The sequence below is a fragment of the Sturnus vulgaris genome, chromosome 13 (genome assembly GCF_052056855.1).
Source record: "Sturnus vulgaris isolate bStuVul1 chromosome 13, bStuVul1.hap1, whole genome shotgun sequence".
Lineage (NCBI taxonomy): Eukaryota > Metazoa > Chordata > Aves > Passeriformes > Sturnidae > Sturnus > Sturnus vulgaris.
Window position 1 is genome coordinate 19,652,568 of NC_142255.1, and position 23,992 is coordinate 19,676,559.

At 48.7% G+C, this 23,992-nt stretch overlaps 3 protein-coding genes and 1 long non-coding RNA gene across 5 annotated transcripts in view; 2 read left to right on the forward strand and 2 right to left on the reverse strand.

The window, feature by feature from the left end:
* The window catches only part of PIAS1 (protein inhibitor of activated STAT 1), a 59,977-nt gene extending 57,754 nt beyond the window's left edge, over positions 1-2,223 (forward strand). Inside the window, exon 14 of the mRNA XM_088172734.1 lies at positions 1,446-2,223. Coding sequence (XP_088028860.1) covers positions 1,446-1,742 — 297 coding nt within the window. The 3' untranslated portion in view covers positions 1,743-2,223. The remainder of the gene's footprint in view (positions 1-1,445) is intronic.
* Positions 2,224-2,278: 55 nt separating this feature from the next.
* Positions 2,279-7,491, forward strand: LOC148222291 (uncharacterized). Its single transcript, XR_015806598.1, has 2 exons — positions 2,279-6,524; positions 6,603-7,491. It is a non-coding gene; the product is annotated as an uncharacterized LOC148222291 (long non-coding RNA).
* A 1,821-nt stretch (positions 7,492-9,312) lies between these two features.
* Positions 9,313-15,518, reverse strand: CALML4 (calmodulin like 4). The gene is made up of 6 exons (XM_014887813.2): positions 14,187-15,518; positions 14,026-14,056; positions 12,353-12,493; positions 10,797-10,985; positions 9,716-9,837; positions 9,313-9,427 (listed from the first exon to the last, which is right to left on the reverse strand). The coding sequence occupies exons 1-5, from the start codon at positions 14,295-14,297 to the stop codon at positions 9,740-9,742; spliced, it is 570 nt and encodes a 189-aa protein (XP_014743299.2). The 5' UTR covers positions 14,298-15,518; the 3' UTR covers positions 9,313-9,427; positions 9,716-9,739.
* A 117-nt stretch (positions 15,519-15,635) lies between these two features.
* CLN6 (CLN6 transmembrane ER protein) lies at positions 15,636-23,573 on the reverse strand. Of its 2 annotated transcripts, none has more exons than XM_088172736.1 (7): positions 23,450-23,573; positions 22,354-22,468; positions 21,780-21,878; positions 19,007-19,228; positions 18,806-18,861; positions 17,652-17,774; positions 15,636-16,127 (listed from the first exon to the last, which is right to left on the reverse strand). In XM_088172736.1, the coding sequence occupies exons 1-7, from the start codon at positions 23,530-23,532 to the stop codon at positions 15,839-15,841; spliced, it is 987 nt and encodes a 328-aa protein (XP_088028862.1). In that variant the 5' UTR covers positions 23,533-23,573; the 3' UTR covers positions 15,636-15,838. The 2 variants fall into 2 exon arrangements, with proteins under 2 accessions (XP_088028862.1, XP_014743295.1); XM_014887809.2 differs by having other exon boundaries at positions 19,007-19,195; positions 23,450-23,566.
* Between the last annotated feature and the right edge of the window lie 419 nt (positions 23,574-23,992).

Sequence of the window (23,992 nt, forward strand, 5' to 3'; positions counted from 1 at the left end):
TTTTAACGGGATTTTTGTTGAATTGGGATTTTTGTTTTAACGGGATTTTTGTTTTATTGGGATTTTTGTTTCGTTGGGATTTTTGTTGAATTGGGATTTTAGTTTTAACGGGATTTTTGTTGAATTGGGTTTTTTTTTTTTTTAATTCTACCCCCAAGGGATTTTTTGAACAGCTAAACAAAAACAAAAAAAAACCCCAAAAATGCAAAAAATGCTGCAGGTTGCCCTTTGTCCTGCTCTGGACTCTCTGACCCCATTCCTGATTTGTGTTCTCTGATCCCATTCCTGTTTGTCCTTTTCTCCTCATTTGAGTTCTCTGATCCCATTTTTGTTGGCCCTTTTTCCTGATTTGGGATTTTCTGATCCCATTCCTGTTTGTCCTTTACTCCTAATTTGGATTTTCTGACCCCATTCCTATTTGGAGTTTTCTGATCCCATTCCTGTTCGTCCTTTCCCTGATTTGAGTTCTCTGATCCCATTCCTATTTGAGTTTTCTGATCCCATTCCTATTTGAGTTTTCTGATCCCATTGCTGTTTGGGGCTCTCTGATCCCATTCCTATTTGGATTTTCTGATCCCATTCCTGTTTGGGGTTCTCTGATCCCATTCCTATTTGAGTTTTCTGATCCCATTCCTATTTGAGTTTTCTGATCCCATTCCTATTTGGATTTTCTGATCCCATTCCTATTTGGATTTTCTGATCCCATTCCTATTTGGGTTTTCTGATCCCATTCCTATTTGGGTTTTCTGATCCCATTCCTATTTGGATTTTCTGATCCCATTCCTGTTTGGGGTTCTCTGATCCCATTCCTATTTGAGTTTTCTGATCCCATTCCTATTTGAGTTTTCTGATCCCATTCCTATTTGGATTTTCTGATCCCATTCCTGTTTGGGGTTCTCTGATCCCATTCCTGTTTGTCCTTTCCGTGATTTGGATTTTCTGATCCCATTCCTATTTGGGTTTTCTGATCCCATTCCTGTTTGTCCTTTCCCTGATTTGAGTTCTCTGATCCCATTCCTGTTTGGGGTTCTCTGATCCCATTCCTATTTGAGTTTTCTGATCCCATTCCTATTTGGGTTCTCTGATCCCATTCCTGTTTGGGTTCTCTGATCCCATTCCTGTTTGTCCTTTCCCTGATTTGGATTTTCTGATCCCATTCCTGTTTGGAGTTCTCTGATCCCATTCCTGTTCGTCCTTTCCCTGATTTGAGTTTTCTGCTCCCATTCCTATTTGGATTTTCTGATCCCATTCCTGTTCGTCCTTTTTCTGATTTAGATTTCCTGATCCCATTCCTATTTTCCTTTTCTCCTGGTTTGGATTCTCTGCCCCCACTCCTGTTCACCTTTTCCCTGACTGAAATTTCCCCTCCTACCCCTTCCAACCCCAAAAAACTCAACCCGCGCACATCCCTAATTCCCTTTATTTTTATTTTTTTTATTTTTTAGCATTACAACACCTCCCTCCTCGCCGCCGCCGCCGCCGCCGTTTCGGCTTCGGACGATCAGGAACTTTTACACTCGAGGTTTTTTCCTTACGCCTCGTCCCAGATGTTCCTGGAGCAGCTGAGCGCGGGCGGCGGCGCCTCCTTGGCGGCCACCAACGGCAGCAGCAGCGGCAGCAACAGCAGCATCGTGTCCTCGGGCAGCGCCCGCGACAGCCACGGCCACGCCGCGCCCGCCAGGAGCACCACGGACACGGCCTCCATCTTCGGTATCATCCCAGATATTATCTCCTTGGACTGAGATATTTGGATTTTCTTTATTATTATTATTATTAATTTTTTTTTTTTTTTTTTTTTGTTGTTGGCGGGTGAAATTTCACGTTCCGGGTTTTTTTTTTTCTGTTTAAAAAAAACACAAAAAAAAAACTTAACACGAAGCAATTTGTTGTTATTTTCGGGTGTGTGGTTGTTTTTTTTTTTTTTTTTCCTTTTTTTTTTTTAAAAAAAAAAAAAAAAAAAGGGGGAAAAAAATTTACGTGTACAGAGAACGAACGGACGAACAAAGGAAAAAAAAAAAAAAAGTCTATTTTCAGTTTTACTTTTGTATATAAACCTATGATGGCCTCGCTGGTAAAAATAAGAAAAAAAAAAAAAAAAAAAGACAAAAGAGAAAAAAAAAAAAATGAAGAAAAACAAGGAGCTTCAGTTCGTTTTTATGGATGCTGAAGATTTTACACCTGTACATTTTCCATGTGAGTTTATTTTCTTTTTTTTCCCCTCCAGTTTGGACACCAATGGCATTATTTTCTCCACGGTTAAACAGGAGAGGAGCTGAACTTATAAAGTTCAAGCTTGGGGAGAGGATTTTTCCTCCTCCTGGAGACATTTCTGATTCCCCCATCCCATATTTAGTGCAGATTTTCTAAATTCCTGATTAATTCAGCCCAGAGCCTTTCAGGAGTGGGGTTGGTTTTTTTTGGGATTTTTTTTTTTTTTTTTTTTTTTTTTTTTTTTGGCATTTCCCCTCTAATGCAGGCAAATTTCAAATTCCCTACTTTGATCAGGAATGTCACAAATTCATCCAGGGAGTGACACGGAGCTGAGTGGGAGCTTTAAGTTGGATTTCAGGGAAAATTCTTCTTCCAGAAGCTTTGAGGATCCCCAGGAAATTCCCCCTGGATATTCCCAAAGCTGCCAGAGCTCCAGGAATGTTTGGACAACGCTCCCAGGGATGCTCAGGGTGGGAATTTTGGGATGTCCTGTGCAAGGAATTTCATCCTTGTGGGTCCCTCCCAACTCGAGAATATTCCACAATTTTGGGATTGAGTCATTCCTGAGGGCCTGACCCCATCAGATCCCAGCTGAGGAATGGTTTGTGGGATAAAATATTCCATTTTTGGGGAGTGGAGACCCAAATCAACATCAAATCCCAGCTGAGGAATGGTTTAGGACCAGGATATTCCATTTTTATGGAATGTGCCCCAAATCCCAGCTGAGGAGTGGTTTAGGACCAGAATATCCCATTTTTGTGGAGTGAGACCCCAAATCAACATCAGATCCCAGCTGAGGAATGGTTTAGGAACAAGATATCCCATTTTTATGGAATGTGCCCCAAATCCCATCTGAGGAGTGTTTTAGGATCAGGAATATCCCATTTTTATGGAATGGAGCCCCAAATGAACATTAAATTCCATCTGAGGAGTGTTTTAGGATCAGTAAATCCCATTTTTGGGGAGTGTGCCCCAAATCCCATCTGAGGAGAGTTTCAGGATCAGGAAATCCCATTTTTATGGAGTGGAGCTCCAAATGAACATCAGATCCCATCTTAGGAGTGTTTTAGGATCAGTAAATCCCATTTTTGGGGAGTGGGGCTCAAATCCCATCTGAGGAGAGTTTCAGGGTCAGGAATATCCCATTTTTATGGAATGGAACTCCAAATGAACATCAGATCCCATCTTAGGAGTGTTTTAGGATCAGGAATATCCCATTTTTGGGGAGTGGAGCCCCAAATGACCATCAGATCCCATCTGAGGAGAGTTTCAGGGTCAGGAATATCCCATTTTTGGGGAGTGGAGCCCCAAATGAACATCAGATCCCATCTGAGGAGAGTTTCAGGGTCAGGAAATCCCATTTTTGGGGAGTGGGGCTGGAGGGTTTTGTTGCCCTGCCGAGGTCCCCCCACGCTGCCCTGTCCCCCCCGAGCTCGTGTCACTGTTTGTTCCCTCGTGGTTTTTGATTCATCCCAAAATTCATTCCGGGTGAAATGAAAGTTCCAGAAGCGATCCCAGCCCCCCTCCCTGCACGGTTTGTGCAGCCCCTGGTGCTGAGTGAAATATTTCCCTGTCCAGTGGCAGCCTGACCCCCAAAGCCACCAGTAAAAATCAGATTATTGCTCCCTTTTCCAGCTCTCCTAGCCCTGGTGGCTTCCAAAATAATTCCCTTGGAATTATTTGGAATTTTTTCTTTTTTTTCCCCTCAGCCTTATTTAATTCCTGGTTTCTTTTCTCTTTTTTTTTTTTTTTTTTTTTTTTTTTAAAGTTGTGCACGACATAGGAAAATTTTAATTTTTTTTTTTTTTTTGGGGTCATTTGAGCTGATCCGTTCTTCTTAAGGAGTGGAATGTGTAAATAGCTGGAATGCAGATTTTTTTTTTTTTTTTCAGGAGATTCTTTAAAGTCAGAGAAAAAAAGGGGGAGGGAAGGAAGTGATTCTCTTGTGTCCCAAAGTCCATGTCAGAGAGAGTAAATATTTCCTCCGGTGTGAAAAAAATATTTTTATAGCTGGTTGAAAGTGCAGGTAATGAGTTTATCAGGAAAAAAAAAAAAAAAAAAAAAAAAAAAAAGAGAGAGAGTTAAAGAATACTAAAATTAGTCTGAATTTTTTCATGTCCAAAAAAAAATAAAAAATAAAAAATAAAAAACCTGTTGATTGCAAATAGCTGCTTCAAGCATTGACAAGGGCCACCTTTTGCCTATGAAACGATCTCAGACAAATAAAATAAATAAATCTTGCATCGATTTAAAAAAAAAAAAAAAAAAGGAAAAAAAAAAAAAAAACAGGAAAAAATTTCAAAAAAAATAATCCGAGGGAAAAAAAAAAAAAAAGCAAAAAAAAAAAAATTTTTTTTTTCTTTAATCCGAGTAGCATTTAGGTATTGCTGTCTGATCAGTCGTATGGTTCTTTGAAAGGTTCACATGACGTGGCATCAAAAAAAAACAACAAAAAACAAAAAAAACAAAAAAAAAAAATTCGTTTTTAGTGTTTTTACAGCATCCCTCTGCCACTAAATAGTTGACTTGAATTTTGGAAAAAAAGGAAACTGTTGGTGTTTATATGTATATGTGTGTGTATATATGTATTTATAGATCTGTGTGTGTGAGTTCCAGGTGAGTTCAATAGTTTTTTGTTTTTTTGTTTTGTTTTTTTTTTCCCCCCCATGCATGTGTATTTCATACATATCTGGCTGATATATTCTATTTCACCATTACACCGATTTTATAATTTATTAAATGTCAGTTCCAAAAAGGAGAAAAAAAAAAAAAAAAAAAAAAAAAAAAGAAGAAAAAAAAAAAGAAAAAAAAAAAAAAGAAAAAGAAAAAAAAAAAGAAATAAAAGGCTAGAAAATGGGCAAGAGTTATTTTTGAAACAGTCTGATTTTGAAGTGATTCAAGCTCTGCTGGGAATGCCTCTGATCCAGTTTAGGGTGAGAATTTTTCATGGATAAAATGGAATTTTCTGGAATTGGGGGGGTGGGTGCTGTGGTTTTCCTGGAGCGTCCAGCAGGAATTTGGGATTGCTTTTCCCACTTTCCATGGATTGGGGAAAGGGAGATCCCAAGAGCAGCAGGATCAAAACCCCGTTAATGCCATGGGAAATGGAGCCTGGCAGTGTTGGGATCCTGGGATTTGGGATTTGGGGAATGGCAGCTTGGACAGGAACGTTCCCCATTCCCTGGGATCTCCAGGTTCAAATCCTGCTAATCCCATGGGAAATGGAACCTGGCAGTGTTGGGATCCTGGGATTTGGGATTTTGGGAATGGCAGTTTGGACAGGAACGTTCCCCGTTCCCTGGGATCCAGCATTCCCTGTGATCCAGCATTCCCCATTCCCTGTGATCCAGCATTCCCAGTTCCCTGGGATCCAGCATTTCCTGGGATCCAGCTTTCCCTGGGATCCAGCATTCCCAGTTCCCTGGGATCCAGCATTCCCCATTCCCTGGGATCCAGCATTCCCCATTCCCTGGGATCCAGCATTCCCCATTCCCTGTTATCCAGCATTCCCCATTCCCTGGGATCCAGCATTCCCCATTCCCTGGGATCCAGCATTCCCAGTTCCCTGGGGTCCCAGTGGGGGAATGGAACGTTCCAGGCTCGGAGCTGCCCTTTGTATCCCTGGCTGTGGGAACATTCCCGTTCCCAGGGCTGCAATTCCCTCTGGCCGCGAGTGAGCCTCGCCTGGGACGAGTCCGGGGCTGCTTCTGCCCATCCCTGCCCGTGGCATTCCCCAAAATTCCCAAAAATTCCCAAAAATTCCCAAATCCCAGCTCCGGGAGTCTCCAGCTCCCCACTGGTGGCCTGGGCTGTGCCCCTGCTCCGGGTCCTTGGAATTGCAGATGGAATTGTGCTGGGATGTGCACATCTGGGGGTGGGCTGTGCACATCTGGGGGTGGGGTGTGCACATCTGGGGGTGGGGTGTGGAGACACAACTTTGGGATGTTCACAGATGTGTGGGAAGTGCACATCTGGGATGCACACAGGAGGGTGGGGTGTGCACAGATGTGTGGGGTGTGCACAGGGGTGCCCGGAACGTTCACAGGTGTCTGGGGCGTGCACATCTGTCTGTGGGGTGTGCAGACACACCTGGGGCGTGCACATCTGTCTGTGGGGTGTGCACAGGTGTGTAGGATGTGCACATCTGGGACACAGATGTGTGCGTGGGCTGTGATGTGTCTGTGGGGTGCGCACACGTCTGGGATGGGTTCGTGGGTTTTGGGGTGTGCACAGGTGTGTCAGACATTCACACACACCTGGGGTGTGCACACAGGTGTGTCAGACATGCACACACACCTGGGGTGTGCACACAGGTGTGTCAGACATGCACACACATCTGGGGTGTGCACACAGGTGTGTCAGACATGCACACATCTGGGGTGTGCACACAGGTGTCACACACACATCTGGGACATCACACAGGTGTGTCACACACATTCACATCTGGGATGTGCACACAGGTGTCACACCGTGTCACACCTGGGACATCACACAGGTGTGTCACACATACTCACATCCGGGATGTGCACACAGGTGTCACACACTGTCACACCTGGGACATCCCAGGTGTCCGTGCAGCAGGGCCCGGCTGCAGCCGCCCCTGTCCCGTCCTTTGGGAGCTGGGAATTGCCCCCGAGCCATCCCATAATAACCCCCGCGGTGACAGAGCCGCAATTCCAGGCTCCTCTTCCTCTCCCCGCGAGGATCCCGTGCCTGCCGCGCTCCCAGATCCCCTCGGATTCTCGCGGAGCTGCAGAGCCCAGGAGAACGTTCTGAAAACTCAGAAACTCCGTTTTTAACATTTCAGGGTTTGAAGCGCGTTTTAGTCGGGAAGATTTTGGTTTAGCGGTGTCATTTTTATTTTATTTTATTTTTTTCATTTTTTAAACAGAACTTAGATTTCTAACAAGGGAAAAAAAATCACTGGTGGTCCCCGAAAGTGCTGCTGCTGCTGAATTAACAAAAGGGGGGGAAAAAAATGTAAATAAATATGAAAATGACCGTGAATTCCATGAATTGAAAGCTGTCATCCATTGCCTTAAACCTTTCCTCTTCCTGTTCCCTAGGGCATGCCAAACCAATCCATGGATTTACAAATGTGCGGTAGCCCAATGTCCGTTTGTATAAAAGCACCGAGTGAAAAATATTTATTATATGCATTGGAAAAAAAAAAAAAAACAACCAAAAAAACCCAAACCCAACCCAAAACCCTGTTTCCCCTATTGACTGTTCCCTGTTTCTGTAGAAATCTCTCCGTGTAATAAAAAAAAAATTCGGTTATTTTGTGTTTCCTGAGGGGGGAATTGGGAAGAGGGGATTTTCCTGATTTGTTTTTTTTTTTTTTTTACCTGGAATGTTTTTTTTTTGGGCTGTTTTGTCCCTGAAGGGCGGCTCCTCCCCGGGCAGATTTTTTTTGGGGAATGTTTTCCCAGCCTGGAGCAATCCCAAGGGATTGGGAGCAGCCGGGAATGGGGAGGGGCTGGAGGGGATCCCTTGGAATTCGGGAACAAATTCTCCATGAATTCTTTATTTTCCATCACAAACCTTCCAGAATCCCAGCGTGGATTCCCGGATTTATCCAAATCCTGGGATAAAGGGCTGGGAACAGAGCAGGAAAATCCCTTTTTTGGGGAATTTTCCTGGTGAATCCCGGCTCTGATCCTGGGTTTGCTGCTTTTCCCGGAGTGCTGAGCTCTTTTAATTCTGATTTTGCGGCTTTCCCTGGAATATTTTCTATCCCTGGAATATTTTCTATCCCTGGAGGAGGAAGAGCCCATTAAGGGTTGAAAGGTGTGGCCGGTGTCACTTTTCCGTGGAGCAAATTCCATTTTCCCTGGAAAGAAGCTGCTCGGAGAGCCTGGAATGTGGGGATGGGATTTGGGATTTCTGCCTGCGTTTGGGATTTTTGGGGGGAAGCTCAGGGATCAGAGCTTGGATCGGGATCTTTTTCCTTCACTGAAATTCCTGGCTCTGCTTCCATGCCCTGTGTGGAATTCTGTTATGTCATTTGATTTTTCCCTACTTTTACCCCTGTCTGATATTCCATGAGGATAATTCCTATTTTACCCTCCCAGGGACACTGGAAAATTGGGATTTGCTTGGATTTTGGGGGGTTTTTTTTCCCCCCAATTTCTTCCCTTTTTTTTTTTTTTTTTGTGTGTGGCCTTGAAGTAATTCCAGCTGCTCCACAGGGATGGGTGAGTCACAGAATCCTGGGATAATTTGGAAATGATAAAATCTAGATTTAATTAGAAATTAGAAGGAAAGGACCTGAAATCCCATCTCATTCCATGGGCAGGGACATTTCCCACTATTCCAGGCTGATCCAAACCCCATCCAGCTTTTGGAATTCTCTGGGAATTCCATCCCAGCCCCTCCCATGGAAGAATTCCTTCCCAATCCCTTGGATCTGCTGTGGCTGCCAGGATTAATTAATTAATTCCTGATTAATTCACTGACGGAGCCAAGAGGAGATTCAGGATTTTTTTTAAAAGGGTGGAGGGAGAGGAAAGAGGAGCAGAAGCCAGAGCAGATTTTTGGGAATATGGGAATTTTCCAGAGTGCTGCTTGATCCCTGTGAAATTTCCCAGCTCAATCCAGGGAGAACCTGCCCAAAATTCCAAATATTTCTTTGTGGAGCTGCCCTAAGGTGGGATGAAAATGAGGATCAGAGGGGGATTAATCAACGTGGAAAAGAAAATCAGAGAGGGTTTAGTCAGTCTGGAACTGGGAAGGTTTTTCCTGCTGTGGAAAAATTGAATTTTCCTGAGAAGGTTTTTCCTGATGTGGAAAAGGGGAATTTCCTTGGGGAGGTTTTTCCTGGTATGGAAAAATTGAATTTTCCTGGGAAAGTTTTTTCTGATGTGGAAAAAGGGGAATTTTCCTGGTTTGGAAAAGGGGAATTTTCCTAGGAAGTTTTTTTTCTGATGTGAAAAAGTTGAATTTTCCTGGGAAGTTTTTTCCTTTTTCCCCATTTTTCCCTTGTGCAGACACCAACAGCTGCTGGCTCGGTGGAGAACCCCGAGGCCTTGACCCCGAGTTGCTTCTGCCACAGCCCCGAGGTTGAAAATCATTTCAAAAATCACTTTTGAGAGCTTGACACGCGTTGTTGCACTCGGTTTATTTCACTAAGAGCTCACATCCTGCTTCCCCAGGAGGAGTCAGCACGGAATGAAGGCAAAATCAGATTTTGAAAGGCAACTGAAGGCTCCTGAGCCTGAATAAAAAGTGGGGAAAAATAGGAAAAAAAATGGAAATAAAATAGAAATAAAATAGGAAAAAATAGAAATAAAATAGGAAAAAATAGAAATAAAATAGGAAAAAATAGAAATAAAATAGGAAAAAATAGAAATAAAATAGGAAAAAATAGAAATAAAATAGAAAAAAAAATAGAAAAAAAAATAGAAAAAAATTAGAAAAAAAATAAGAAAAAAATAGAAAAAAAAATAGAAATAAAATAGGAAAAAATAGAAATAAAAATAGAAATGAAATAGAAAATCAGAACCTCGCAGGTGGTGCTGGTGCTGGGTCAGTAATCCACCGAAGGGAGGCAGAGCTGCTGCACAAACTCCTCGTATCTGATGGTGCCGTTGGGCCCAACCTTGGCATCTTTCAGCAGATCATCCACTGAAAAACGGGAAAACGTCCTCAGGGCGGGATGGGGGATTTTTGGGGGGATTTTTGGGAGATTTTTTGGGGGGATTTTGGGGGATTTCTGGGGGATTTTTAGGGGAGTTTCAAACTGGAGTCACTCAGCACTTGGATTTTAATTCCATGTCGAATTCCCTGCAGCAGGGATATCCGTCTTTTTGAGTTCCACGAGGGAAAAAAAAAAAATCAAAAATTTATTCCAAGTGGGGTTTTGGGTTTATTGCTGACAAATGGGAGGGGTTTGGGGGTTTTGTCTGTTTTTATTTTGGTGTCTCCTGCTGGCGCAGGCCCTTCCTCATCCCAGGGGAAAAGAGAGAAATAAAAAAGAAGGAGAAAAGAAAGAGGGAAAAAAGGGGGGAAAAAGGAGAAATAAAAAAAGGAGAAAAGAAAGAGGGAAAAGAGGAAGAATGAAAAGAGGAAGGGAGAAAAGAGAGAAATAAAAAAAGGAGAAAAGAAAGAGGGAAAGAAGAGAGAGGGAAAAGAGGAAGGGAGAAAAGAGAGAAGGAGAAAAGAGAATGAAAAGAGGAAGAAAAGAGAGGGGGAAAAGGAAAAAGGGAAAGAGGAAGAAGGGAAAGAGGAGAGGAGAGGAGAGGGAAAGGAAAGTTCGGGAAAGGAAAGGAAAGATCAGGAAAAGAGAGGAGAGATAGGAAAAGACAGGAAAGTCCAGGAAAAGAAAGATCAGGAAAGGAAAGTTCAGGGAAGTTCAGTCCAGTTCAGTCCAGTCCAGTTCAGTCCAGTTTAGTTCAGTCCAGCTCAGTCCAGCTCAGTCCAGTCTAGCCCAGTTCAGCCCAGTTCAGTCCAGTTCAGCCCAGTCCAGTTCAGCCCAGTTTAGTCCAGTTCAGCCCAGTCCAGTTCAGCCCAGTCTAGTCCAGTTCAGCCCAGTTCAGCCCAGTGCAGCAGCGCTCGGTGTCTCTGGAGCTGCGGCACATCCTCACCTTCCTCCCGGGCCAGTTTCTCTCCCAGCACGGTGAGTTTGGCTCTCAGCTCGGGCTCGGCGATCGCCCCCGTGCGCTGCGGGTCCAGCAGCGCCAGCGCCCGCAGGATCTCCCGGGCCGGCTCCTCCTGCCGCAGCTGCCGGTACATGATGGTCAGGAAGGTGGAGAAATCCAGCTCCGCGTTCCTGTCTGCAAAAGGAAGGGAATTTCCGTGGGGAATGGCTCTGTCTGGGAGCTGGAGCCAGGACTGAGCATCAGCAGCATCATCATCATCATCATCCTCCTCCTCCTCCTCCCGTTCCCTTTCCGGGGCTTTTCTTCCCCTGACTTTGGGGTTTCTTCTCCCCGACCTGGGGGTTTCTTTTTCTCATTCCTGGAGTTTCTTTTTCCCTGGAGTTTCCCTTTCCTGGAGTTTCTTTTCCCCTTTTCCTGGAATTCTTCTTCTCCCTGACCCTGCAGTTTCTTTTTCCCTCTCCTGCAGTTTCCTTTTCCTGGAGTTTCCTTTTCTCTTTCCCTGGAGTTTCCTTTCCCTCTCCTGAAGTTTCTTTTTCCATTTTCCTGGGGGTTTTTTTCCCCCTCTCCTGCAGTTTCTTTTCCCTTTCTTGGAGTTTCCTTTCCCTTTTCCTAGAGTTCCCTTTTCCTGGAGTTCTTCTCCCTGACCTTGGAGTTTCCTTTCCCTTTTCCCGGAGTTTCTTTTTCCCTTTTCCCGGAGTTTCCTTTCCCTTTTCCCGGAGTTTCCTTTTCCTGGGATTTCTCCTCCCTTTCCCTGATCTGGATCAGGTCGCGTCACAATTCGGGTTTTCCCCCTAAAATCCCATTTATAATTCTGTTAAATTCGTGCTCCCAACTCGGATCCCGAATTTTTGAACTTTCCCACCCCGATCTCACAATTCCTTGGGTTTTGTGCTTGGTTTTCCCTACACACCTTCAGCTGAACATTTTTTTTTGTGCCTTTCCACCTCTGGACAGTCTCCCACCCTCCAAACCCATATTAAAGTCTTTATTTCCTGATTTTTGGGGGATTTTAACAGCACTGTTTGAATCTGTGGTGACTGCTGTGGGTGGATGTTCCCTCCTGGAACATCCCAACTCCAGAATAAATGGAATTTTTCCTGTTAAATGCAGGGTTTTGGTGCCTGTGCCTCCAACACCCTGACTCCAGAATAAATGGAATTTTTCCTGTTTAACGCAGGTTTTTGGTGGCTGTGCCTGGAACACCCTGACTCCAGAATAAATTGAATTTTCCCTGTTTAACGCAGATTTTTGGTGGCTCTGCCTGCAAATTCCTGACTCCAGAATAAATGGAATTTTTCCTATTTAACGCAGGTTTTTGGTGGCTGTGCCTCCAACATCCTGACTCCAGAAAAATTGAATTTTCCCTGTTTAATGCAGGTTTTTGGTGGCTGTGCTGCGCCTGGCACACCCCGACTCCAGAATAAATGGAATTTCCCCCTGTTTTCGGCGGCTGTGCTGTGCCTGGAATATCCCGACTCCAGAATAAACGGAATTTTCCCCCGTTTTTGGCTGTTTTTCCCTGTTTTGTGCCGCTCTCTCACCGATCCTGTGCAGCTGCAGGTGTCTCTGCACCTCCCCTGGCGTGGGGCTGACTCCCAGGCACCGCATCACCACCAGCAGCTCCGAGCCTTTGATCTTCCCCTTTTGTTTCTTGTCGTACAGGGAAAAGCATTCCTTGAACTCTAATTAAAAACCAAAGCTCGGTTAAAGCCGCCAGAGCTCCCGGGGAGCCGCGATCCCTCCCCTGGCACAATTCCAGCCGGGATCCGGCTCTGGTGTCGCCTTTCCAGGAGGGTGATGGGCACGGAGGGGGGGGGTGGGAATGGGGGAATTAAGGGTAATTAAAACCCTCGGGGCGCTAATTGGGACCCTCCAGGCTGAGGAAGAGGAGGAAATGGTTTAAAAGTTTTTATTGCCTCGGTGGGGGTGGGAGGGGGCGAGGATGATGAGGGAGAGGCTGGAGCAGGGAGGTGGAGGGGGAAGATTTTGGATGCTGGAAGATTTTGGATGCTGGAGGTGGAAGATTTTGGATGCTGGAGGAGGAAGATTTTGGAGGAGGAGGATTTTGGATGTTGGAGAGGAAGATTTTGGGGGGAGAATGCCGAGCTCTCCCCATCTCTCGGCGCTTTCCCAGCAGCAAAGCCCGGCCCGCACTGACCCAGATCCAGCCGGGAGCTCTGCAACCCCTTCCCTTTTCCCTTTTCTTTTCCTTTTTCCCTTTTCCTTTTTCCCTTTTCCTTTTTCCCTTTTCCTTTTTCCCTTTTCCTTTTTCCCTTTTCCTTTTTCCCTTTTCCTTTTTCCCTTTTCCCTTTTCCTTTCCCTTTTTCCTTCCCTTTTCCCTTCCCTTTTCTTTTCCTTTCCCTTTTCCCTTCCCACTTTTCTTTTCCCCTTCCCTTCCCTTCCCTTCCCTTCCCTTCCCTTCCCTTCCCTTCCCTTTCCCTTTTCCCTTTTCCCTTCCCACTTTTCCCTTTTCTTTCCCTTTTCCCTTTTCCCTCCCCTCTCCCAGCGCTCCCGGTTCCCTCCGGGCCAGGCAAACCCAGCCTGGATCGGTGCCAGCCCCGTCCCTGTCCCCTCTGTCCCCAACCCTCGCTGCGGGGGCGCCCCAAAAATGCTCCGGGGGTGCCCCAAAAATATTCTGGGGTCGTCCCGGTGTCCGTGGGCGCTGCGCCCTCCCGTGCCCCGGCTTCCTCCTCCTCCTCCTCCTCGCTGGCCAATCCCCGGCAGATTATCAGATTTCCAATAATACTCTTATTAATACTCTTATTTCTGCTTCCCGGGGCAATCCCAGGCTCCTTTTTTTTTTTTTTTTTTTTTTTTTTTAATCCAGGGGGGCTCTCAAGGGGAATTCGCATCCCCGGAGCCGCCTCCTTCCTCCTTCCTCCTCCTCCTCCTTCCTCTTCCTCCTCCGCTCCCGAATTCCCCCAGAACTGGGATCGGGACTCCTGGAATTTCGGGACTGGGGGCGGGGGTGTTCGCCCCCTGCTCCTCCCAGCGCAATCGGCCGCTTTAGAAATGCAGAATTTTAATGGAATTTCGGGAGATTTCCTTGTTTTCCCAGCCAGGAAATGCCGGGAGGAGAGGGACTGAGGGAAAACAAACCCAAACCCAGACGCTTTCGGGGGGAGAAATGCCCCAAAATGATAAAATTTTTAAATATAAACATAAATTTAATCTGGCTAATTAACCCCCCGGAGCAGAACAAAGCCGTACCTACCGTTAATTTGATCCTGGGACAGAAACTTTGCCTGGAGCAGGAAGAGGAGAGAAAGAGAAGAGGAAAAAAAAAAAAACAAAAAAAAAAAAACAAAAAAAAAAGAAGAGTTTTAAAATGGGATTTTGGGGCGCAGAGCTGGGGTCGGCTCGGGGGTCACTCACCATGATTTTGGGGAAAATCCGGGGGGTTTTGGTGTCCTGGCAGGAGCGGAGGCGGCTGCTGGAGCTCGCCGTAATTCGGGGTTGAAGTCCGGCGGCTCCGGGGCTGTACATGTAATTAAATGTAATTAAATGTAATAAATACCCGCTGCTATGGCGACGGCAGCTGAGCCGGCGGCGCTGCGGCGGCTCCGGGAAAAGCGAATTTCCCGGCCCCGGGATGGGGGTTTGGGGATCTTTGGGATCGCGTTTGGCAAAGGTTTGGTCATGCCAAAGAAAGCGCCTCGCACCGAGCTTGGCTGATGGGAGAGGAGGAGGAGGAAATGGGAAAATGCAAAAATACAAAAACTCAAAAATCCGAACCCCCAAAAACCCCCAAATTGAAAAATCCCAAAATCCAAAAATTCCAAAACCCCCAAATCCCGAAACTCAAAAACCCCCAAAATCAAAAAGTCCAAAAATCGAAAATCCCCAAATTGAAAAATCCAAAACTCCAAAAATCCAAAAACTCCAAAAATCCCCAAATTGAAAAATCCAAAACCCCCCAAAATCCCAAATCCAAAATCCCTCAAATCCAAACCCCAAAAATCCAAAAATCCCCAAACCCAAAAACCTCCAAAACTCAAAAAAACCCCACACCCAAAAAACTCAAAACTCCAAAAATTGAAAAATGCCAAAACCCAAAAATAAAAAAAATCCCCAAATCCAAAAGACAAAAAAAAAAAAAAAAAAAAAAAAAAAAAAAATTCCCCAAACCTCAAAAAATAATAATTAAAAAGATTTGGAGGGAAGGAAACTCCCAAATATTTTTATTCCGAGTTTTTATCCCGGGAATTTTCCTCCTTTCACCTCCCAGCTCTGACTCGAATTCTTGGGATCCCAAACGCCCCAGGAGCTGCTCAGCCCCGCTCCTCCTTTTGGGATTTTGTGGAATTCTCAGGAATTCTCATGTCTGAGTGAGAACTGAAGGTGGTGATGCAGAAATCCCTGGAATTCCCCCCATTCCTGATGGATTTTGGGGTTGTTTTGAGGGGAATTCTCAGGAATTCTCATGTGTGTGAGAGCTGAAGGTGCTGGAATCCTTGGAATTCACCCCAATCCTGATGGATTTTGGGGTTGTTTTATGGGGAATTCTCAGGAATTCTCATGTCTGAGTGAGAGCTGAAGGTGCTGGTCTAGAAATCTCTGGAATTCACCCCAATCCCGACCAATTTGGGGTTGTTTTGTGGGGAATTTCTCGTTTTGTGAGAGCAGAAGGTGCTGGTGCAGAATTTACCCCATTCCCGATGGATTTTGGGGCCATTTTTTGGGGAATTGGCCTCTCCTACCCCACCCCAGCACCGAGCACAGGGAGAACTCCCCGACCATCACTTAATTAACTTTAATTAATTACCTTTAATTACCCCCCCCCTTCCCTTCCCAGGTACAATCATCACACACACCTCCCACCGCTCAGGAATCGAGGAATTTATTCGAAATACATCAATCTACGTTAGAAAAACTAAATTTCTTCTCTCTTTTTTTTGGTTTTTTTTTGGTTTTTTTTTTGGTTGGTTTTTTTTTTGTTTTTTTTTTTTTTTTTTTTTTTTTGTTTTTTTTGTTTTTTTTTAATTTTTTTTTTCCTTTTCCCCCTCCCACCACCACGATATCAAACCCTAGGAGCTGCCCTTGGCCGAGTGCAGGTTGTTCATGTGCAGGGTGTAGAAGGCCCAGGGCTCTGGGATGTAAATCACCCCGGGGTATTTTTTCCTGAGGATTTTGTCATTCCAGAGCCAGCCCACCCAGAGGGCGATGAGGAGGAGGGTGATGATGAAGGAGTAGAAGAGGAAGAGCCCGTTGCTGTCCAGCACCAGCCCCTTGCGTTTCTGGTGCATCACCAGGGCCATCATGGCGAAGAAGGTGAAGATGTAGAGGATGAAGATCTGACCCTCGGTCACCAGGTACCTGCCAGGGAAATTCCTGCTGCTCCTGGGGCTGCTGGGACACAGCTCCCAGATTTTCTGGGGTCACTGGAGATCCCAATCCCAGCTTTTCTGGGATCACTGGGGATCCCAATCCCAGCTTTTCTGGGATCACTGGGGATCCCAATCCCAGCTTTTCTGGGACCACTGGAGATCCCAATCCCAGCTTTTCTGGGGTCACTGGGAATCCCAATCCCAGCTTTTCTGGGGTCACTGCAGATCCCAGTCCCAGCCTTCCTGGGGTCACTGGGGATCCCAATCCCAGCTTTTCTGGGATCAGTGGAGATCCCAATCCCAGATTTTCTGGGGTCACTGGGGATCCCAATCCCAGATTTTCTGGGATCACTGGGGATCCCAATCCCAGCTTTTCTGGGACCACTGGAGATCCCAATCCCAGCTTTTCTGGGGTCACTGGGAATCCCAATCCCAGCTTTTCTGGGGTCACTGGGGATCCCAATCCCAGCTTTTCTGGGACCACTGGAGATCCCAATCCCAGCCTTCCTGGGGTCACTGGAGATCCCAGTCCCAGCTTTTCTGGGACCACTGGAGATCCCAATCCCAGCCTTCCTGGGGTCACTGGAGATCCCAGTCCCAGCTTTTCTGGGGTCACTGCAGATCCTGGTCCCAGCTTTCTTGGAGTCACTGCAGATCCCAATCCCAGCTTTTCTGGGATCACTGGGGTTCCCAATCCCAGCCTTCCTGGGGTCACTGGAGATCCCAATCCCAGCTTTTCTGGGGTAACTGGGGATTGCAGGGAGTGCAGGGAGAGCATTCCCAGCTTTTTTGGGATCAGTGGTGATCCCAGGAATGCAGGGAGAGCATTCCCAGCTTTTCTGGGATCACTGCAGATTGCAGGGAGAGAATTCCCAGCTTTTCTGGGACTAGAGGTGATCCTAGGAATGCAGGGAGAGCATTCCCAGCTTTCCTGGGATCAGTGGTAATCCTGCATTCCCAGAGAGAGCATGGAGTTGTCCTGGGTGGCCCTGGGATGGTCCTGGGTGGCCCTGGAGTTGTCCTGGGTGGCCCTGGGATGGTCCTGGGTGGCTCTGGGGCTGTCCTGGGTGACTCTGGGATGGTCCTGGGTGGCCCTGGGGCTGTCCTGGGTGACCCTGGAGTTGTCCTGGGTGGCCCTGGGGCTGTCCTGGGTGGCCCTGGGGCTGTCCTGGGTGGCCCTGGAGTTGTCCTGGGTGGCCCTGGAGTTGTCCTGGGTGGCCCTGGGATGGTCCTGGGTGGCCCTGGAGTTGTCCTGGGTGGCCCTGGGATGGTCCTGGGTGGCCCTGGGGCTGTCCTGGGTGGCCCTGGGGCTGTCCTGGGTGACTCTGGGATTGTCCCACCTTCCAGAGACTCGAGTCTCTGCAAACTCCCACGAGGTTTCATTGGATTTTCCAGCCCTGCAGAGCAAAAGCTGCCCTGGGGAAGCCTGGGGAATGGAGCAGCTCTTCCTGGAATATTCCTGGGGAATTCCAGAGGAATTCCCTGCTCACCCCGAGGGACAGAAGGCACTCACCAGTAGTAGAGGCTGCTGGGCCCCACCAGGAGCAGGGCAGCCAGGGGCATCCTGCTCTGCTCCGCCACGGGAGTGAAGCACCCGGTGAAATAAATGAACAGGATCAGGAAAAACGGGATGTACCTGCAAAAAAATCAGCAATTCCCAGCGCTGGGACGAGCCTGGAAAGGGATGAAACTGCCCCAGATCCATCCCAGACCCGGAGCTGTTCCTGTGGGTTCAGCTGGGGATGGAGCAGCTCTGGAATTCCCTGATCAGAAATTCCTGAAGCTCTGGAATTCCCTGCTCAGAAATTCCTGCAGCTCAGGAATTCCTTGCTCAGAGTTTCCTAGAGCTCTGGAATTCCCTGCTTGGAGATTCCTCCACCTCTGGAATTCCCAGCTCAGAGATTCCTGCAGCTCTGGAATTCCCTGCTCAGAAATTCCTGGAGCTCTGGAATTCCCTGCTCAGAAATTCCTGGAGCTCTGGAATTCCCAGCTCAGAGATTCCTGCAGCCCTGGAATTCCCTGCTCCAGGATTCCTGCTGCACCCACAGGGCACAGAAGGGCCTGGGAAGGGTTGGGTTTGTCCTGTGCTCTGCAGATCAGGAGAATTCCCAGTATGGGGCAGGAAAATCCCAAATTTCCAGCGCTGCCCTGAACAATTCCAGTCGTTGCATTCCCAAATTCCCGTGCTGTGAGCAGGATTCCCAAACCTCCCCCAGAGCCCCTCTTTCCTTTCTAAGGGATGTCAAAGAAGGGGGTTTGCTCCCTTCCCTGCCCTCCAGGAACTCCAAATGAGCCAGCAGGGAATTCCCTGAGCTCCCGGGATTATCTGGCAGCGAATTGAGACTTTCCTGGGTTTTTGGGGTGTTTGGGGTCGGGGTTTTTGGGGTGTTTGGGGCACAGCTGAGGGTGCTGGCAGCCAGGAGGAACCTTCTGGAAGGAAAATTTGTTCCTCTGGCCCTCCAACAACTGCCACATCCCAGAAATATCCGTGAGCAGAAGGGAATTCCCAGCCATTCCCGGATCCACCCTCATCCCCCTGGCCAGCAGAACATTATCCCCCGCCAGCTCTGCCTCAGCGATTTTTTTTTTTTTCCCTCCCACTTTTAAGCTCTGCCCTTCCCCCCTGTGCCATCCCATAACCTCTGGGACTCTCTGGGAATCACTCACCACATGGAATGCCCCAAATATTCATCGTAGTAATAGAGCAGCTCGAAGGAATCAATCTGCGACCGGGAGGGGGGGGGATGAAAAAAAAAAAAAAAAAAAAAAAAAGAGGATGAAAAAAATCGGGAGTTAAGGGCTCAAAGCACGGAACAATTCACGAACTCGAGATTCCCAGCAACGCCTGGAGGCAGCTCAGGGTCTTACCAGGGTCTCAGGTTTGAGGTTCCTGATGATGGGGTTCTCCCTGACGGACAGGTGGTGCTGGTAGCCGCTGAAGATCAGCCGGTGGTTCACGGAGTCTCCCACCAGGTGGATGCTGGCACCCATCACAAAGGTGATGATGCTGACGTAGACCATGGACCTGGGCAGGGTTTTGGGGGACCTCTCGATGAGCTGCAGGCACAGGGGTGAAGTGAGGAGCGATGCCTCAAGTTTTAAAAACGAAAAAAAAAAAAACCTTTCAGGTTTTGTACAGCGTTGGGAAGTAACTCTGAATTTGTTAAACGCCGGCGCGTTCCCCTCGCGGTTTATTGGACAAAATAATTCTTTTCTAACCCTAAAAGCAAACAGCTCCAGCCCCAAAAAAAGAGAATCTGGGAGTTTGGGACTGCAGAACCTGGAGCTGGGACTGGACAATGAACCCCAACATGGGAATGGACCAGAACTGATCAAAGTGGGAGAACTCCTGACTCGGATCCATCTTGGCTCCATCTTATGTCCAGTTTGGCTCCATCCTGGGTCCATTTTGGGGCCATTTTGGGTTCATCTTGAGGCCATTTTGGGTCCATTTTGGGTTTATCCTGGCTCCATCTTGGCTCCATCTTGGATCCATCCTGGATCCATTTTGGGTCCATCCTGGATTCATCTTGGCTCCATCTTGGGTGTAGCCATGGCTGAGCTCTTGCACTGCCCAAGGTGAATCCTTTCAACAAATTCCAACTTTATTCCTTTAACTCTGTCCCAGCCTCTCCAGGGATCAGGAGGAGGAGGAGCAGGAGCAGCAGCAGGGACACGGCAGCTCCTGCCCTTGCTGGGTTTTGGAGCACCCAGAAATTTCACCAGAAATGAGCACAGCTCGTTGATGAGGGAGGAAAGGCTGTGGTTTTCCATGATTTTCCATGATTTTCCATGGTTTTCTGTGGTTTTCCATGGTTTTCCATGATTTTCCTGCCTCTGGAGAGGACTGAAGGTTGCATGTGCCCTCCAATGGCAGCAGAGCCTCCAGCACAGAGCTCCTCACTTTTCCCTCCCTGTCTGGACACCTCAGGATTCTCCAAGTGAACATTTTGGGGCTCTTTTCCCTTTTTTCCCAATGGAATGGGACCCAGCTCCCTCTGACCCCCCAGCCAGGGGGAGCTGAGTGCCACAAAACCACTCGGGGCAACTTTTTGGGTTCTGCTTTCAGAGCTGCACCTGAGGCTGCCTCAGAGCCTGGGACAAGCCCTGGAATAGGAGCAGGAATTTTGGGAAGCAGCAGAATTAATTTTTTTTTTTTTTTTGCTTCCTTGCAAAGCAGAGAGGACCTCCCACGCCAGATCCCAGCTCCAGGAGTTTTCCAGCTTTGGCTGGCTCGGGATTGTCCCAGCTTTGGGATCAGCCAGGGCCCCCCCTCTCCCTCTAAATCAGCTTTGCAGCCCTCCCCAGGCAGGGAAAATCTCCTTATTTGTGTTTAATTTGGAGGCTTAACTTCCCCTTTCCCTGGAACTGCGGCACGAACGTCACGGGAGGATGAGGAGAGCACAGGGCTGGGACAAACCCCGGGAAATCCATCCTGGAATTTTTTTTTGGGGGGGGATGAACCCTCAATGCTGTGCCAGGCTGCAAAAAATTCACCTGGGAAGGGTGAGCTCCCACATCCTGGAGATTCCCTTTCTGCCCCCAGTGCTGAAATCCTCCTGGAATATCGAGAGAGAATCATTTCCACCTCAGGCCATAACTCCCAGCTAATGGAGGTTAAAATAGATTTGTAATTGCTTTCTTAACAGGAAAAGGTTCCTAATGATCCGACAGAATTTCACCTCATGAATGGTTTATGGGATCTGATCCAGAGGTTGGCAGCTGGGGCCAGATAAATTCCAGCTCCAGCCACAGTTCCAAGGTCAAAGAGCAAGTGGAATTAAGCTCTGAACAATTTAGAAAATCCACCCTGCTTCCAGCTGTCCTTTAAGCCAAGGATGGATGCTGTCCTAAAAATATCATTTGGGAAAAGGGCTCTGAGCCAGAATTCCAGGGGCAAGCAGGAAACTGAGGGGTATTCAGGTGCTCTTTAAAAGGTGGCACCACAAATCCTATTAACTCTTCCTCATGGCAGGAATTTGGGAATAACCAACAGCCTAAAAACCTCTGACACTTTACAAAACTGGGAATGGGAAAAGCCCTGAATATTCCCAGGTTTACCTTCAGCTCTGACTCTTTCTGGAGCCAGAATTCCAGGGGGAAGCAAGAAATTGAGGTGCTCTTTAAAAGGTGGCATCACAAATCCTATTAACTCTTCCTTATGGCGGGAATTTGGGAATAACCAACAGCCTAAAAACCTCTGACACTTTACAAAACTGGGAATGGGAAAAGCCCTGAATATTCCCAGGTTTACCTTCAGCTCTGACTCTTTCTGGAGCCAGAATTCCAGGGGGAAGCAGGAAATTGAGGTGCTCTTTAAAAGGTGGCACCACAAATCCTGTTAACTCTTCCTTATGGCGGGAATTTGGGAATAACCAACAGCCTAAAAACCTCTGAAACTTTACAAAACTGGGAATGGGAAAAGCCCTGAATATTCCCAGGTTTACCTTCAGCTCTTACTCTTTCTGGAGCCAGAATTCCAGGGGGAAGCAGGAAATTGAGGTGCTCTTTAAAAGGTGGCATCACAAATCCTGTTAACTCTTCCTCATGGCAGGAATTTGGGAATAACCAACAGCCTAAAAACCTCTGAAACTTTAAAAAAACTGGGAATGGGAAAAGCCCTGGACACTGCCAGGTTTACCTTGAGCAGCAGGAAGGGGGTGATAACGTTGTAAGCCATGTGGAAATAATCCCCAGCACTGGGTTTGTTTAGAGGAAACCATTCCAGAGGGAGGATGATCTGAGGAGAGAGGGAACAGCAATTATGGGTGAGGGACAGGGAAAACGCTGGGATTGCTTGGGAATGCTCAGCTGGACTTCAGGGGGTTGGTTTGGCAGCTTTTCCTGCAGCAAAATTCCCAAAAATCACCCTCTGGAAGTTTTCCCTCCTAGCCCTGCCCGGTGCTATCGAGCTGTGGGGTCAAGGAAGGCATTTGGGATCCTGCATCTCCCTGAACCTTCTGCCAGCTTCCAGCTCTTTAAAAATTCCATTTTTATGGAATGGCCACTTGTGGAAAGCAGCAGCCCCAGGTAAGAAATGGGGAAGAGCAGGAGGAACCTCCCAGATCCCTTTTTGGTGTGGAAACAAAGGTGTGGGAGAGAGAACAGGGAGCAGCTTCCCCAGGGGACAGCAGAGCAGCTCCCAGCTCCTCCAGGACACCCCTCTGGTGCAGGGGACAGCCCTGGGGACCCGCTGGCCCTGTCCCCTCGCTCACCATGGCGATGGGGCGCCCGAAATCCAGCACCCAGTTCTGCAGGGTGAAGTAGAACCACAGGTCCAGGTGGAACGGGGACGTCTTGAAGGTGTCCTCAGCCTTCACCGTGCTGTGCCTGCAGGGGACAGAGGGACACAGAGCCATGGAGCAGCTCCGGGAGGAGGCAGAGCTGCTGTCCCACACCAGAATTCCCTGGGAGCTGTGGGATAACAAAGCTGAGGAGAGCACGAAGCCGTCGCCATCCCTGACCCGTCCCTGCGGGGAGGCTCCTCCCGGTCTCTCCAGCAAGGTGAAAAATGCTGAATTAAGTGCAACTATTTTTAACTTTTGCACGATGAAGCAAAACCCCAACTCCCAGGAGTTGAGCTGAGCGCTGAAAACGCGGCGATGCCCGGTGGAATTCCACACCGGGATGCTCAGGATGCAGCATCACCTTCGGCTCCTGCTGCCAACGCCCTCTGCCTCCACAGAGGACCCAAGCCCATGAAATGTCCCTCCAGCACCTCTGGACCTTCACCTCCCTGCAGGAAAAGTGGATCCATGCCCCTCCTGGTGCTGAGACCAGAACGGGATCAGCCTCGAGCTTGAGCCCACGCTCCAAAATCCATGGAAGTGTCCCTGAGAGGATCTTTAAGGTCCCTTCCAGCCCAAACCACTCTGGCATGATTGAGTGAAGCCCGAGAGCTGGAGGATGAGGATGGGGTTCCCTGGATGAGCTGGGAATGCTGCAGCTCCCTGGAAGAGCCTACAAATCCTGGATAACCCAGGTACGCCGGGATGCTCCGGACAAAGCTGAGAGGGGGAACTTTGGGGGACCCTGATCCTGGGGATGTCCCGGACCCCGATCCTCGGGATATCCTGGATCCCAACGCTGAGCATGTCCCCGACTCCGACCCTAAAGATTCCCCGGACTCCGACCCTGGGGATGCCCCGGACCCCGCAGCATCCGGGGGTGGTACCCAGGAAGGGGCCGGGCAGTCCCGGGAAGCGCAGAGCAGGCTGAGCCGGGGGGATTGGATGGGGTGAGGATCCCCAAGGAATGAGGGGCGGCTTTTCCCATTCCCGAACCCCCGAACTCCACCCCAGCCGTGCTCACCTGCCCGGGTAGAGCGGCCCGGCGGGCGGGGGCGAGCCCGGGGCCGCGGCCGGGAACGGCCGGCGCCGCACCGAGCCCTGCATGAGCCCGGCCCGGGGCTCCCGGAGCCGCTCCCGGAGCCTCTGCCTGTCCCGGTGCCGGTCCCGGTGCCGGTGCCCGCTCCCGGCCCGGCCCGCGGAGCAGCGGCGGCTGCGCGGGGGCGGCCCCGGGACCGCCCCGGTGGGGCGGGGGCAGCGCCGGATCCGCTCCCTGCAGCGCTCCCGGCCCGGCTCAGCTCCGGCCCCGCTCCCTGAACCGCTCCCGGTTCCGCTCCCTGCAGCGCTCCCGGCCCGGCTCAGCTCCGGCCCCGTTCCCTGAACCGCTCTCGGTTCCGCTCCCTGCAGCGCTCCCGGCCCGGCTCAGCTCCGGCCCCGCTCCCTGAACCGCTCCCGGTTCTGCTCCCGGCTCAGTGCCGGATCCGCTCCCTGCAGCGCTCCCGGCCCGGTTTAGCTCCGGCCCGCTCCGGGCTTAGCTCCAGTCCCGTTCCCTGAACCGCTCCCGGTT

Coding starts and splice junctions, on each gene's coding strand:
- CLN6 (XM_088172736.1), bottom strand. CDS start 23,532: ATGCAGGGCTCGGTGCGGCGCCGGCCGTTCCCGGCCGCGGCCCCGGGC. Junction 22,469..23,449: donor GGGCCGCTCTACCCGGGCAG/GTGAGCACGGCT, acceptor TGTCCCCTGCAG/GCACAGCACGGTGAAGGCTG. Junction 19,229..21,779: donor CCCCCTTCCTGCTGCTCAAG/GTAAACCTGGCA, acceptor TTAAAACTTGAG/GCATCGCTCCTCACTTCACC.
- CALML4 (XM_014887813.2), bottom strand. CDS start 14,297: ATGTACAGCCCCGGAGCCGCCGGACTTCAACCCCGAATTACGGCGAGC. Junction 10,986..12,352: donor CCTGCAGCTGCACAGGATCG/GTGAGAGAGCGG, acceptor TTCCTTTTGCAG/ACAGGAACGCGGAGCTGGAT. Junction 9,838..10,796: donor GAAACTGGCCCGGGAGGAAG/GTGAGGATGTGC, acceptor CCCGTTTTTCAG/TGGATGATCTGCTGAAAGAT.